At 44.5% G+C, this 16,381-nt stretch overlaps 1 protein-coding gene across 1 annotated transcript in view; it reads right to left on the bottom strand.

The window, feature by feature from the left end:
* CFAP57 (cilia and flagella associated protein 57) overlaps positions 1-16,381 on the bottom strand; it is a 74,987-nt gene that overhangs the window by 54,470 nt on the left and 4,136 nt on the right. Inside the window, exons 2-5 of the mRNA XM_024744751.1 lie at positions 12,226-12,542; positions 10,239-10,525; positions 8,062-8,269; positions 4,910-5,062 (exon numbers count right to left, since the gene is read on the bottom strand). Of these exons, the coding sequence (XP_024600519.1) occupies positions 4,910-5,062; positions 8,062-8,269; positions 10,239-10,525; positions 12,226-12,542 (965 nt within the window). The remainder of the gene's footprint in view (positions 1-4,909; positions 5,063-8,061; positions 8,270-10,238; positions 10,526-12,225; positions 12,543-16,381) is intronic.

Genomic DNA, 16,381 nt, shown 5'->3' with positions numbered 1-16,381 from the left:
CTAGGACTTCCAAAACTATGTTGAATAATAGCAGTGAGAGTGGACATCCTTATCTTGTTCCTGATCTTAGAGGAAATGCTTTCAGTTTTTCACCACTGAGAATGATGTTTGCTGTGGGTTCGTCATATATGTCCTTTATTATGTTGAGGTAGGTTCCCTCTATGCCCACTTTCTGGAGAGTTTTTATCATAACTGGGTGTTGAGTTTCGTCTAAAACTTTTTCTGCATCTATTGAGATGATCATACGGTTTTTATTCTTCAATTTGTTAATATGGTGTATCACATTCATTGATTTGCATATATTGAAGAATCCTTGCATCCCTGGGATAAATCCCACTTGATCATGGTGTATGATCCTTTTAATGTGTTGTTGGATTCTGTTTGCTAGTATTTTGTTGAGGATTTTTGCATCTATGTTTATCAGTGATATTGGTCTGTAATTTTCTTTTTGTGTAGTATCTTTGTCTGGTTTTGTTATCAGCGTGATTGTGGCCTCATAGAATGAGTTTGGGAGTACTCCTTCCTCTTTCCTGAGGTAGGATTGTATTGCTATAAACCTCCCTCTTAGAACTGCTTTTGCTGCATCCCATAGGTTTTGGGTCATCGTGTTTTCATTGTAATTTGTCTCTAGGTATTTTTTGATTTCCCTGATTTCTTCAATGATCTCTTGGTTATTTACTAACGTACTGTTTAATCTCCATGTGTTTGTGTTTTTTATGTTTTTTCCCCTGTAATTGATTTCTAATCTCATAGCATTGTGGTCAGAAAAGATGCTTGATATGATTTCAATTTTCTTAAATTTACTGAGGCTTGATTTGTGACCCAAGATATGATCTACCCTGGAGAATGTTCCGTTCGCACTTGAGAAGAAAGTGTAATCTGCTGTTTTTGGAAGGAATGTCCTATGAATATCAATTAAATCTCTCTGGTCTGTTGTGTCATTTAAAGCTTGTGTTTCCTTATTAGTTTTCTGTTTGGATGATCTGTCCATTGGGGTAAGTGAGGTGTTAAAAGTCTCCCACTATTATTGTGTTACTGTCGATTTCTTCTTTTATAGCTGTTAGCAGTTGCCTTATGTATTGAGCTGCTCCTATGTTGGGTGCGTATATATTTATAATTGTTATATCTTCTTCTTGGATTCATCCCTTGATCATTATACAGTGTCCTTCCTTGTCTCTTGTAACATTCTTTATTTGAAAGTCTATTTTGTCTTATATGAGTATTGCTACTCCAGCTTTCTTTTGATTTCCATTTGCATAGAATATCTTTTCCATCCCCTCACTTTCAGTCTGTATGTGTCCCTAGGTCTGAAGTGCATCTCTTGTAGACAGCATATAGAGGGGTCTTGTTTTTGTATCCATTCAGCGAGCCTGTGTCTTCTGGTTGGAGCATTTAATCCATACACATTTAAGGTAATTATCTATATGTATGTTCTTATGACCATTTTCTTAATTGTTTTGGGTTTGTTTTTGTAGGTCCTTTTCTTCTCTTGTGTTTCCCACTTAGAGAAGTTCCTTTATCATTTGTTGTAGAGCTCGTTTGGTGGTGCTGACTTCTCTTAGCTTTTGCTTGTCTATAAAGCTTTTGATTTCTCCATAGAATCTGAATGAGATCCTTGCCAGGTAGAGTACTCTTGGTTGTAGGTTCTTCCCTTTCATCAGTTTAAATATGTCATGCCACTACCTTCTGACTTGTAGAGTTTCTGCTGAGAAATCAGCTGCTAACCTTATGGGAGTTCCCTTTTATGTTATTTGTCATTTTTCCCTTGCTGCTTTCAATAATTTTTCTCTCTTTACTTTTTGCCAGTTTGATTACTATGTGTCTCGGCGTGTTTCTCCTTGGGTTTATCCTGTATGGGGCTCTCTGCACTTCCTGGACTTGGGTGGCTATTTCCTTTCCCATGTTAGGGAAGTTTTTAACTATGACCTCTTCAAATATTTTCTCGGGTCCTTTCTCTCTCTCTTCTCTTTCTGGGACCTCTAATAATGTGAATGTTGTTGCCTTTAATGTCCCAGAGGTCTCTTAGGCTGTCTTCATTTCTTTTCATTCTTTTTTCTTTAGCCTGTTCCACAGCAGTGAATTCCACCATTCTGTCTTCCAGGTCATTTATCCATTCTTCTGCCTCAGTTAGTCTACTATTGATTCCTTCTAGTGTATTTTTCATTTCAGTTATTGTATTGTTCATCTCTGTTTGTTTGTTATTTAATTCTTCTAGGTCTTTGTTAAACATTTCTTGCATCTTCTCGATCTTTGCCTCCATTCCTTTTCTGAGGTCCTGGATCGTCTTCACTATCATTATTCTGAATTCTTTTTCCGGAATGTTGACTATCTCCACTTCATTTAGTTGTTTTTCTGGGGTTTTATCTTGTTCCTTCATCTGGTACATAGCTCTCTGCCTTTTCATCTTGTCTATTTTTCTGTGAATGTGGTTTTTGTTCCACAGGCTGCAGGATTGTAGCTCTTCTTGTTTCTGCTGTCTGCCTTCTGGTGGGTGAGGCTATCTAAGAGGCTTGCGCAAGTTTCCTCATGGAAGGGACTGGTGGTGGGTAGAGCTGGCTGTTGCTCTGGTGGGCAGAGCTCAGTAAAACTTTAATCCACTTGTCTGCTGTTGGGTGGGGCTGGGTTCCCTCCCTGTTGGTTGTTTGACCCAACACTGGAGCCTACCCAGGCTCTTTGGTGAGGCTGATGGCGGACTCTGGGAGGGCTCACAACAAGGATTACTTCCCAGAACTTCTGCTGCCAGTGTCCTTGTCCTCATGGTGAGACAGAGCCACCCCCCGCCTCTGCAGGAGACCCTCCAACACTAGCAGGTAGGTCTGATTCAGTCTCCTGTGGGGTCACGGCTCCTTCCCGTGGGTTCCAGTACACACACTCCTTTGTGTGTGCCCTCCAAGAGTGGAGTCTCTGTTTCCCCCAGTCCTGTTGTAGTCCTGCCATCAAATCCTGCTAGCCTTCGAACTCTGATTCTCTAGGAATTCCTCCTCCTGTTGCCGGACCCTCAGGTTGGGAAGCCTGATGTGTCGCTCAGAATCTTCACTCCAGTGGGTGGACTTCTGTGGTGTAAGTGTTCTCCAGTCTGTGGGTCACCCACCCAGCAGTTACGGGCTTTGACTTTATTGTGATTGCGCCCCTCCTACCGTCTCACTGCGGCTTCTCCTTTGTCTTTGGATGTGGGGTATCTTTTTTGGTGAGTTCCAGTGTCTTCCTGTTGATGATTGCCCAGCAGTTAGTTGTGATTCCGGTGCTCTTGCAGGAAGGAGTGAGTGTAATTTAAAAATTAGATAAGAACAAATGTTGGCAAAAATAGAAATGAGAACACTCGTACACAGCTGATAGGAATATAAATGGTGCAGCACCTTGGAAAACTATCTGGCAGTCCCTTAAATGTTTAAATATTGAGTTACTACGTGACCCAGGAATTCCACTCCTAGGTATACACCCAGAAGGATAAAAACATATGTCTACAGAAAAACTTGTACACAGATGTTTATAGCAGCAGTATTTATAATATCTAAAAGTTAGAAACAGCCCAAATGTTCATCAACTGATGATTAGACCGACAAAAGTGGTACAGCCATGCAATAGAATATTATTTGGACATGAAAAGGAATGGAGTACAAGGGACTTCCTTGGTGGTCCAGTGGTAAAGAATCTGCCTTCCAATGCAGGGGACGCAGGTACAATCTCTGATCGGGGACCTAAGATTCCACATGCTGTGAAGCAACTAAGCCCATGCGCTGCAACTACTGAGCTCATGCACCTCAAGGAGAGAGCCCACGTGCCGCAAACTGCAGTGCCCACGCGCCCTGGAGCCTGCACGACAGAATTAGAGAGGGAAAACCCACATGCCACAACTAGAGAAAAGCCCGAGCACCGCAACGAAAGATCCTGCATGCCAAGCACCACAACGAAAGATCCTGAATGCCTCAACGACCCGACGCAGACAAAAATAAAAAAGGAGTGGAGTACTGATACATGCTACCACATGGATGAAACTTAAAAACATTGTGCTAAATGAAAGAAGCCAGTCCCAAGAGTCCACATATTGGTATGCAATGTTCAGAAAAGGCAAATCTATACAGACACAAGACAGTAGTGGTTGGCTACAGCTGGGAGGGAGGCAGATAGGATGGTGGGAGCATAATAGCTAAAGGGCATATATTTTTTTTAAGTGATGAAAGTGTTCTAAAATTGATGGAGGTAATGGCTGCACAACTCTGAATATACTAAAAACCATTGTATGGTACACTTTAAATAGGTGAACTGTATAATGAATTATAACTCAATACAGCTGTTATTTAGAAAACCACAATTACTGAGAAAGATATATTAAAATCTCCTACAATTGTAGGTGGTTTATTTTCCTTGTTGTTCTGCCAAAGTTTGCTGGATATATTTTGAGTCCATGCTATTAGGTGCATACAAATTTAAAACTAATGTCTGCTTGATGAAGTGAACCTTTTATAAGTACAAAGTGCTTCTTTTTATCTTTAATACCGCTTTTTTGTTGCAATGTCTGCGGTGTATTCATACTGGCTTTCTTTGTTATTTAAAAACAAAAAGCAATGATAAACCTTTACATATATACATCTCTGTGCACAGAAGCAGGTATAGCCGTACATTAAATACCTGAAGTACACTTGCTTGCTGGGTTAAAGACAGGTACAATTTAAATCTGACAGATGTCTCCAGGGTGTTCTCCAAAGAGGCTGCAGCAATCACATTCCCGGGCACCCCTCTGCCCGCCGCCCAGGGTATCGGAGCGCTCCTTACATGGACAACTTGAAATTTGAGTTTCTTTTGCTCTGTTATGAAGTGGTGAGTGAGCCTGCACTCAGGAATTGGATTAAAAATTTCCCACATGGTGACCAGTCTCCAGGCTGGAAGGAAGCGCTGCTGGGAGACTCACCTTGCTGATCTCCATCAGGGACATGGTGATGCTGTAGAGCTGGTTCTTGCTGGTGCTGGCGATCAGCATTTCCTCAGAGGGGCTGAAGCACATGCAGAGCACGTCCTGTTTGTCTGACTGACTCGGGTCATTGCTCTGTGGGTCCACAGGAATCTGCCCAAGACACAGAACAGCGGTCAGCAATGGCCTCACATTGTCAGGGTGTCCTTGGGCTTTCAGATTCTCTCAGATACTGTAGCTTATAGACTCCTGACCATGCTTCCGGGATCCTCCTCAGATGTGGAGAAGGGAGGGCTTGAGGGGCCTCCGTTCCTGTGGGTTTCCTACTCACCTTTAAGTGATTAGTGGCTGAATAATAAGGCAGCAGCACAGGTGAAACTGATCCATCTGTACGTCTCAGTTTGAGATCCCCCTTCACAACAAGCGTTAGTCTAACCCCGACTCTCACCCAGCTGTTGGGAGCCCAGTGTGGGCGCCCACCTGCACCAGGTACACAGTGTGTGCTCCAGGGCAGTAGAGGGGAAGGTGGCAGCCCTTCTACCACGTGGAGTAGGTGACAGGGCAGAGAGAAGAGAAGGGGTCACACAGCTCCTGCAGCAGTCTCAGAGGGCCGGGAGCTCCTAGTGGACATTATGAAACTAGATTTCCTTTTCCCTGCTATTTCTCTCCTTCCACTAACAACCAAACTTATTGAAAGGCTGGTCTGCACATACCATCTCCACTTCCCTACCACCCACTCAGTTCTTAACTCCTTATAATGTGGCTTCCACCGCATCATTTACTGAAACTGTTCTCATAAACATCACCAAAGCCTGATGTCCCTGCTTGGCCCTCATCTTCTAGGCTTTTCTAGAGCCTGCAGCAGTGACCTCGGCACCTTCCTCCCTAGAAGGCCCCGGCCTCCTGTGCCGCCCTCCCCCTGCCTGGAGTCCTGTCTTCCTATGTACCCCCTAACCTGTCCTCATGAAGTCTACTCTCACTGCCTCACCAGAACAGCAAGGGCTCTGGGAAGCCCTCCCTGACCACCCCGGGCTGAGTGGGCCCTGATGTTCCCTCAATGTGCCCACAGCACCCGGGGTTCCCTCTGCTGTCACACGCATCACACTGTATAAAGTAGAACGGGAGCCCGCAGACCGAGGACCGTGTCTGTCCCCACGTCTGTCTCCTGGTGCTTGGAGCAGTGCCTGACACATAGCAGGCGCTCAGTGACTGCGCGGTGTGGCCTCACGGTCCTCCCCCAGACAGCGAGGTCCACAAGGGAAGTGCCCATGTCTGATTCACCCACCGCAGGCCACACCACAGAGCCTGGCCCATGATAGCTGCACGACGGACGTTTGTTGACTGAATGAGTGAAGGACGACACCTTCTCAGTGCCCTGCTGGATTCTCATCCTGTCTCAGTCTTGAAATTAGGAAATGCTAAGTTTTGTCCTCAGTTCTCTTTTTGGCTCTATATTTTTCTCTCTCAGTGATTTTACCTAATATAAGGGTTCAGCGAAAACAATAGTAGTAAAGTAATTACAATAATAAATACTTAAAATAGTATTGACTATGTGCCAGATACAAGCCAAGCGCTATGGGTGTGTGTGTGTGTGTGTGTGTGTGTGTGTGTGTGTGGTGGATATATCGATCTCACTCCCAAGGTCTAAACCACATATCCAACTGCTTCATTTTATCCTTGTCTCTGGTCAAATGTCAACATTCCTCAGCGAGGCCTCCCCAGGTCACTCCCTCTAGAACAGAAGCCCCTCTTGCACCCCGTCCTTTCCTGGCTTTATTTTCTTCACAGAATGGATCTCATCCAACAATCTGTTCATATTTGTTTGTTTACTTGTTGACTGAGTTCTAAGGGCAAGTCTTAGTGTGGTTACTTCTCATCTGTATCCCAGCCCCGAGCATAGAGCCTGGCACATAGTAAACACTCAATAAATATTTGTTAAATGAATAAACACACAAAAGAATGACCTGTTTTATAGGCAAAGTAAACTCACAGTGGTCCCCCCGAGTCCCCACCCACCTTGCTCTCACCTCCAGTTTTCGTGCCGTGGCATCCTTTCCCAGCATCCAGCACAGAGCCTGGGCATCTTCCCTGAGAGCTCCTTATCTCTGGCCTCCCACATCTGCTCAGGGAACGTCCTACAGACTTAACCTTCACAAAGGCTCTGTCGGTTTCCCACTGCTGTGATCCTAGACCTCGTTGCCTTTTCGCTTCAGTAACAAAAAAGCCTCAGAACTGATTCCTAACGGTGGCAATAATAACTTGTATCATTTATTAAGCACAGGCACTGCATCAGTGATTACAGAGATGTCGTTTAATCCTTTCGATAACCACAAGGGATAGGCTAGTTCCTTAACAAAGAGACACAGGTTTGCTAGATTCAGCAACTCATGTGAAGCCACTCAGCCAGTAAACCTCAGAGTCAAGTCTAACTCATTCATTGCGTATTTAACCACTTCATATCCAATGCCCCCGAATGGCCCACACCATGCATCACAGGCAGATAGATTACTTCTCTGAAGCATAATGCTTCTTCGCTGAAAACAGGATGCCTGCCGACGTACATACACACTCCTCAGGCTGGCTTTGCCATCTTTCACCAGCCTTAGCTCCTCTCTTTCCCTTCAAGTGACTTCAGGCTCTTCCACGGGGCAAGGTGTCTCACAAACACACCACCTGCTCCCTGTCAGTGGTGCCTTTGCTTAATTTTGTTCCTTTCACCTGGAATCCCTGATCTGTTTCTTCCTCTATGACCCTTCCTCAAAGATTATCCTCAAACACCTTGAAGCCTTCCTGGTTCTTCCGCAACCAGATAAGCTCTCTCTCCACAACAGTTTGTGTCACTTATTCTCCGAATATTTACTGAATGCTTGCTGTGTACCAGGTAGTTTTCTTGACATTAAATATCAATATACATTATGGGAACACTGAACTTCAAAGAGAAAATAGAATTTGCCAAAGCCCTCTCCCAGGAGTCAGATCTGGATCTCCTTAATTCTATACTCCAATTCTGTCCAACCCATCCTAAAACTCCCCTCAGGACAAATGGCTCAGCCCTCAGCCCCTCTCCCCGCACCAGACGCCCTGTCAGTGCTCTGCTGTCAGAGAACAAATGCCAGTTGGATCCCAGTATTGCTTCCTCCTCCCCTCCTTACCCGGATTTCCCTGCTCTCACGGTAAAACCCCTTCTCTTCTATCTTCTCAAACAGTAGAACTCTCCCTGGCCCAGCAGAGCAGGCAAATCCCTTGGAATAGGCTGCGATGGCAGACACCTGGGGCAGGGACAGCTGGTGGTGGCTACTGGCCATCACGACCTGCTTGTAGGAAGGGACTGGGGAGGTGATTGTCGGAAATTCGATCAGGCTGGAAAAGAAGACAGCATGTAAAGATAACAGAGACGATTCCAAGGAGATGAATCCTGCTAGGAATGAGAAAGAAGGGCTGTCCTTGGGTGTGGGAGAAACCAGCGTGAGCCCCTTTCCCACGGCCCAAATGCTCCCCTTTGGCTGGGAATGCTACCTGAGCTCCATGGAAGATGGAAGGTTGTGCATTTATGTGGAAGTCTCGCAAACCTGTGTGGTCACTGTTTTCATTGTTATTATCATATTCATTTTGTTGTTTGGAAAAAAGTGGCTCAGAGGGGTTGTTTCCAAGATCACAAAATTAGTAAGGGGAAGAGCTGAGACTTGGGTTTTTTTGTTTGTTTTTTGTTTTGTTTTGTTTTTTGTTTTGGTCTTGTTGCAAGGCATGTGGGATCTTAGTTCCCTGACCAGGGATGGAACCTGTGCCCCCTGCAGTTGAAGCGTGGAGTCCTAACCACTAGACCACCAGGGAAGTCCCAAGAGCTGAGATTTGAATCCAGGTTTCCATTTCCTCCCTGCCTCCCTTCTCCTTCCTCCCTTCCTTCCATTGTTTCTCTTTCATTCATTCACTCATTCATTCATTCATTCATATAACATTTACTGGAGTTATGCTGTGTTAACAGCTCTCTGGAACAATGGTAAATAAGTTGACACAGTTTCTGCCCTGAGAAGCTGATGGTCTAGGGGGCATATGATAAGGACTGTTAAGGGCAGCTGAGTAGGATGGGAGCAACCAGTCAGCAGCTAACAAGGGTTTTCTGAGGACAGTTACAGAGGAGCACGACCTATTTGAGATGAGCAGAGGCTGAGAGCTCCCAGCTGAGAAGTGAAGGACAAAGAGGACTGTGTCAGGCATGTGTCTATGTCCGGGGGAGTGGGGTCGGGGTGGGGGCAGACCAAGCCCAGAAGCAGGAGAGTACACGAGGCATGTGCGGTAGACAGGGGTAAGAGCTGATGCTGCAGATGTAAAGAAGGGTCCGAGCAGCAGGGACATGTGGGCCAGGCTCAGGAGTCTGAGCTTTATTCTTGGAGCCCTGGACCCACTGAAGGATGGTGAACCCAGAAAACTGGAGGGCATATGGTCTTATTAGGAAGTTCTCAACATAATCACGATAAAAAAAGGAGACGTTATTGGCATGGAGGATGGTGAAAATGGGTGAAACCAAAGTCACTGAGGAAGAGGCATCTACAGTGTGCCATTGTGGTTGAGGGCTCAGGCTCTGGGGTCAGACAGGTCTGGGTTTGAATCCTGACCTGTCATTTAACAGTGCTGTGATACTGGGTGAGGCACTTAACCTCTTTGAGCCTCAGTTTCCTCATCTATAAAATGGGCATGATAATAATATATACTTTTTAGGGTAAGACTCAAATGAGGATATATATAAAGTGCTTAAGGCAGTGTCTAGAACACACAATGGTACTTTCCAATATGGGTGAGATACGACTGTTATTGGTTGCAGTAGAGGTGAAATAGACAGCTCTATCCTGACCCCCCACTTTAGCCCATATGCTTTGTCAGATTGACCGACAACATTTCCTTGCACTTCCTTGTTGGTCTGGTGCCTCCCACTGAATTGTAAGGTCCTATGGACCTGTGTCCCCAGCACCTAGCAAGATGCCTTGCACACTGCAAGGGCTTGGTGGACATTCATTTAATTGATTCAGTAAATTAGGCAGCCATTAGAAAACATATTTTTGAAAATCTGTTGTTTTGAAGACATCATACTAAAACGTTTATAAAATGAGGTTAGGTATAAAAATAAAAAGGATTGTATCTAGGTTACGGTCATAACTTTCAAATTTGTGCTTGAATATGGAAGAACACTAGAAAGGCAGAGGGAAAATGAAAAGCATTGATTTTTAAGGTAGAGGGGATAGGAGTGATTTTTAAAGTATGCTGTTTTTGGTGTAATGCTATTACCACGATGAGTGTATTTTCCCAAGAGCTCCTGCCCAGAGGGCGCCGTTACCTCTCAGATTCCTGGATCACCCCCAGGTTCTTCATCTCGCTGGTGGGCTCCCTGACCATGATACTTGTCTCCCAGCGTTGATCTCCAGACTCAAAGAGGAAGAGCCTGCCTGTATCAGTGCCAGCAACAATCTTGTCATCAGACACCCAAGTGTGGGCGAGATAGTTTTGGGGTTCTCCCCTCTGAAAATTAGTTTGCTTCAAGGTTCCCTCAGCAAAACGGAGAAGCTTAAACATCCCATTTCCAGTGACACAAATCTGAGCGTTATCCTGGGGATTGAAGCTCACCTGTAAAATGGGAAGGAATTAAAGAAAAAGATATATAAAACTAAACTTGATGGCATTATTTCCCATTTTACTAATTACGAGTTATCCCAAGAAGCTCATAGGATCTTTTAAATATCACTAAATCATATAATTTTAAGACCATATTTGACAAGAGGACAGATCTATATCTATTGTATTTGTACAGCCCATGAGTCTTTAACCTAGGAAACCTTCAAAAGTCATCTGACAAAGGCCGAAAAGCAAGATGAGCAGGTCTTGACAATCACCAAACTCTGTGCCAACAAAATGGAATGAAGGCTCAGCTGGAAGCATAAAATGAGGGTTTGGCAGGCTTACGTGCCCTGTTCAGGGCAAAGGAACCACATGTCAGGGACTAAACTTCCTTTATCTCTACCCTCATCCCAATGCGCAGTCATGGGCAGTCAACCTGTCACCTCTACTGGATGGTGAGCACCTGGTGGGGCTGTGGCTTTTTCATCTCTGTATCCCCAGTGCCGGGTTCAGTGCGGGCATCCAATGAGTGTTTCCTGGATCTGTTTGAGAGGAGGTGCTCCCTGCTCTGAATAGGATGCCATATCATGCCTTACTGTGACCTGGGTGAAATAATCTTCGGGCTCTACCTGCCTTTGCTCTGATTCCGTGATCAGCAAGCAACCTTCTGACTACTAATTTCATCTCCCAAGGACTCTGTTACCAGGGAGGAAATACACTGGATAAATGCTGTGTGTTCTGGTTGTGACATGCTGGTTCACAAGCCAGACTCTTGTGAGAATAACGGAGTCTGTGCCTGAGATGCTGACTAGCAAATATCTCTGAACATGAACAGAACTGAGTGCTTGGCCTTGGCAAACTGAGCACTAGATCCTAGACCAGGTTGACTGCTCCAAGAAAAGCCTCCTTGGGCCCCAATCAGTCCCCCGACACATCCTCTTCATTTTGCCCTCAAACCACGATAGAAACTTCTGCTCCCCACGTAAGTGCAATTTCATGGACAGCTTCCTAAAGACCTACCACTTCACACCACCTTCCTGAAGTCTTCCCACTGCCCCGCAATGCTGCCCGGAAGAGGCCAGGATCAGGGAGAGACAGCAAGTTTGATCAACCTGCCTCTGGGCTTGACCTGGGACCAGAAAGCAGTTCTGGGCCAAAGTGAAGAACACAGTCCCTGGAATCAGGGAGCCCTGGCTCTGCTAAGTCCTTGGAGCCTCAGTTCCTTCATCTTTAAAACAGAGACAATAGGGGCTTCCCTGGTGGCACAGTGGTTGAGAATCTGCCTGCTAATGCAGGGGACATGGGTTCGAGCCCTGGTCTGGGAAGATCCCACATACCGCGGAGCAAGTAGGCCTGTGAGGCACAACTACTGAGCCTGCGCGTCTGGAGCCCATGCTCAGCAACAACAGAGGCCACGATAGTGAGAGGTCCGCACACCGCGATGAAGAGTGGCCCCCGCTTGCCGCAAATAGAGAAAGCCCTCGCACAGAAACGAAGACCCAACACAGCCAAAAATAAATAAATTTAAAATAAATAAATAAATAACACAGACACAATAATTATGCATACCTTATATGGTGTTGTGAGGCAAATTTTAAAATGCATTTTAAGAAATTAGCACTATTCCTGACACAGAAAAAGCATTTAATGAGGGACAGCTTGTACTATTTTTTAATGATTTGCACCATACTTCTCGTGCTGGGTCGTACCTGGTAGACAGCATTGTTCTGAGTATCAGTTCTAACGATGGCCATTACTTTCTGTTTTTCCCACAGCCAATAGACAAGGTTTGACTCTGGAGGTGAGGTCTGGGTCAAGAGGTATTTGGAGTCTGGAGAAAAAGCCATGCAAATGAACTTCTGAACTGGGAAGTCAAAATTATTAAGGACTTTGCGCTTTCGGCAAGGAACGGCTGACAGTTCATAAATGGTGATGACGGGTTTTTCTTGCACAGTCTCAGAGATAGCGAGGTATCGCCGATTGGGACTGATGGACAAGGCCAACATGCCCTGACTCTTGTCTGAGCCTGCAAACAAAGGAGAAGAGCTGGTGAGGGGAGATCATGCATTCACCAAGATTCAGCATGAACCAGGCACTGTGGTGGGCACTGCTGAGGCAAGAGGAGAAAAGTGCAGAAATAGGTCATTGTCAATCCCTGTGTCCCTCGGGGCAACTGTGTCTGGGCTATTATGGAAATAACTAGGATGGGCACCTCACTGAGGCCGTGGTGGGAGGATAAGTCAGGGAAGGATTCCTGAGGGAAGATGAAGTGTGGTGGGGAGGTGGGGGTGGGGCACGTCAGGAAGGGCAAAGGTGTGGATGTGAGAAAGGGTATAGATGGAGGGGGAACTGCACATGGTGGGAGATGGCTGAGCACCCCCTGTGAGCCAGGGGTGACCAAAGATGGGTCTGGAGCATGCAGTAGGGTCAGATCAGAGGCCTATATGCCCTGAGCAGTCAGCACTCAATACTCTTCCTCCACTTTCCAGGCTGGGACGCTAACCACTAGATTCCTCAGCCTCCCTTGCAGTTAAGTGATCTATGTGACATTCTGGCTGAGAGACAGATGCAGAGGTCTGCTGAATGGGCTTTATGGTGAAGCCTGTGCTTCCTTCGAAACCAGGAGGGATGCATTCTATCCATTTTTCAGGAATAAAGAGGCGATATCTGGTGGTCAAGCACTCTTCTTGTCCATGAGGTAACAAGCATGAGAATGAAGTCCATCGGCCTCTAGAGAGCAGAGCCTGATGTAAACATTAAACTGCAAATGCTTTATTTGGGTAATGTAATCAGGTCTGCATTATAATTTTCATGGGCCTTAGGCACTTCTGCTTTCATGGGCCCCTTCCTCCATTAAAATATGGTAAAAATTATACTTTATGACTCATTGGTTTAAAGAAGAATATAATCCATGCTAGATTCACTAGTATTATATTCATTTTTTCCTGATTTTAAAATAAATTAAAATTAAAATATTTTCTTGGGTCCCTAAAAGCATCACGGGCCCCAGGCTGTGCCTCACAGTAATTCGACCTGATACAAGCCCCGGGCGGGGCGGGTGAGAGAGGCAGGGGAAGCTGTGCTAGAAAGTGACACGTTGGACTCCATGCTGCTGTGTCACACAAGCCACAGCAAGTTGCACCAGCCCGCGGGCTTCTCTGGAAGGGCTGCAGAGAATACCTGCACCTCTGAGAAGAACCCAGGGTTTGGGTCACTGAGAGCCTTGCATGAGAGTTTGGACTTTACCAGGGAGGCCAATGGGAAGGCCCTGGGAAATTTTAGGAAGGCCCAATGTGTGTTGTAGAAAGATCCCTCTGGCAACTGTATGGAAGACAATCCTGGAGGGAAGGAAACTTCAGCATGTTATTTCAAAAACCGGGACACATGGCAGCAATGAGCAACAGGAAGGCAGTAGGGGCAATGGGAACAGGCGGTTAGAGAAATGCTAAGGGGTAAAACCAGGAGGACTCAGTGAAGGTGGGGTGAGGGGCTGATGGAGAGAGAGGAGCAATGAATGACATTTAGGTTTCTGGTTTGGTGATGGGAGTGGTGGTGACAACTGGGATGGAACACAGGCTAAGGGAGCTAGGGGCCGTGGTGAAGGTCACGTCCACTGTTTTTCACGGAAAATAGCTCATGCAAATATTTCTGATTTAATCGTGCTTATTTGCTTTCAGTTTTTTATGATTTCTTATTTAGTTATTTATTTTTTTGCACTGAAGTCTTTAATCCATCTCAGGTTCATGGTGACTCCCCTTTCCCAAACATCAATACCTAACTGGTTATCCCAGCACTAACTACTAATGCCACCTTTATGTTGTATTAAATTCATTTATCCATTGTGTTCATTTATGTGTGTATTACTGGGTTCTGGGATATTTATACTAGGACTAGATTATTTTTGTAATCATATCCTTATCATGTGTTTGGATAGCTGGCATAGTAGGCTCTTAAGGAAAGAGGGAGAAAAAAGGAAGTGATAAATTCCATTCTGGATATATTGTGTGTGAGGTACATACTGCAGAACTTTAAAGAGGTCTAGCAGGCAGCTGGATATGATGAAAGCTGGGGGAGATGTTTGGACTGAAATATAGATTTGAGATAAAAGTCATGGGGCTATAAGATATTGATGAAAGAAATAAAAGATGACACAAACAGATGGAGAGACATACTATGTTCTTGGATTGGAAGAATCAATATTGTGACAATGACTATACTACCCAAAGGAATCTACATATTCAATGCAATCCCTATCAAATTACCAATGGCATTTTTCACAGAATTAGAACCGAAAATTTTTACAATTTGTATGGAAACACAAAAGACCACAAATAGCCAAAGCAATCTTGAGAAAGAAAAACAGAGCTGGAGGAATCAGGTTCCCTGACTTCAGACTATACTACAAGGCTACAGTCATCAAAACAGTATGGTACTGGCACAAAAACAGAAATATAGATCAATGGAACAGGATAGAAAGTCCAGAGATAAACCCATGCACTTATGGTCACCTAATCTATGGCAAAGGAGGCAAGAATATACAACAGAGAAAAGACAGGCTCTTCAATAAGTGGTGCTGGGAAAACTGGAGAGTTACATGTAAACAAATGAAATTAGAACACACCCTAACACTATAAACAAAAATAAACTCAAAATGGATTAAAGACCTAAATGTAAGGCCAGATGCTAAAAAAACTTTTAGAGGAAAACATAGGGAGAACACTTCTGACATAAGCTGCAACAAAATCTTTTTCAATCTACCTCCTAGAGTAATGAAAATAAAAACAAAAATAAACAAATGGGACCTAATTAAACTTAAAAGCTTTTGCACAGCAAAGGAAACCATAAACAAAAAGAAAAGAAAACCCTCAGAATGGGAGAAAATATTTGCAGATGAAACAGTCAACAAGGGATTAATCTCCAAAATATATAAACAAGCAGCTCAACATCAAAAAAACAAACAACCCAATCAAAAAATGGGCAGAAGATCTAAATAGACATTTCTTCAAAGACATACAGATGGCCAAGAGGCACCAGAAAAGCTGCTCAACATCACCAATTATTAGAGAAATGCAAATCAAAACTACAGTGAGGTATCACCTCACACCAGTCAGAATGGCCATCATCAAAAAATCTGCAAACAATAAATGCTGGAGAGGGTGTAGAGAAAAAGGAACCCTCTTGCACTGTTGGTGGGAATGTAAATTGATACAGCCACTATGGAGAACAGTAAGGAGGTTCCTTAAAAAACTAAAAATAGAACTACCATATGACACAGCAATCCCACTACTGGGCATATACTCTGAGAAAACCATAATTCAAAAAGAGTCAAGTACCACAATGTCCATTGCAGCTTTATTTACAGTAGCCAGGACATGGAAGCAACCTAAGTGTCCATCGACAGATGAATGGATAAAGAAGATGTGGTGCATATATACAATGGAATATTACTCAGCCATAAAAAGAAACGAAATTGAGTTATTGGTAGTGAGGTGGATGGATCTAGAGTCTGTCATACAGAGTGAAGTAAGTCAGAAAGAGAAAGACAAATACCGTATGCTAACACATATATATGGAATCTAGAAAAAGAAAAAATGGCTCTGAAGAACTGAAGAAGGGCAGGATAAGAATAAAGACGCAGATGTAGAGAATGGACTTGAGGACACAGGGAGGTGGAAGGGTAAGCTGGGATGAAGTGAGAGAGTGGCATGAACATATATACACTACCAAATGTAAAATAGATAGCTAGTGGGAAGCAGCCGCATAGCACAGGGAGATCAGCTTGGTGCTTTGTGACCACCTAGAGGGGTGGGATAGGGAGGGTGGGTGGGAGACGCAAGAGGCAGGAGATATGGGGATATATGTATA

This window comes from Neophocaena asiaeorientalis, unplaced genomic scaffold (assembly GCF_003031525.2).
Source record: "Neophocaena asiaeorientalis asiaeorientalis breed wild unplaced genomic scaffold, Neophocaena_asiaeorientalis_V1.1 scaffold478, whole genome shotgun sequence".
Taxonomy (NCBI): domain Eukaryota; kingdom Metazoa; phylum Chordata; class Mammalia; order Artiodactyla; family Phocoenidae; genus Neophocaena; species Neophocaena asiaeorientalis.
The sequence above is the reverse complement of the archived record's forward strand: the minus strand, read 5'-3'. Positions and strand labels throughout refer to the sequence as shown.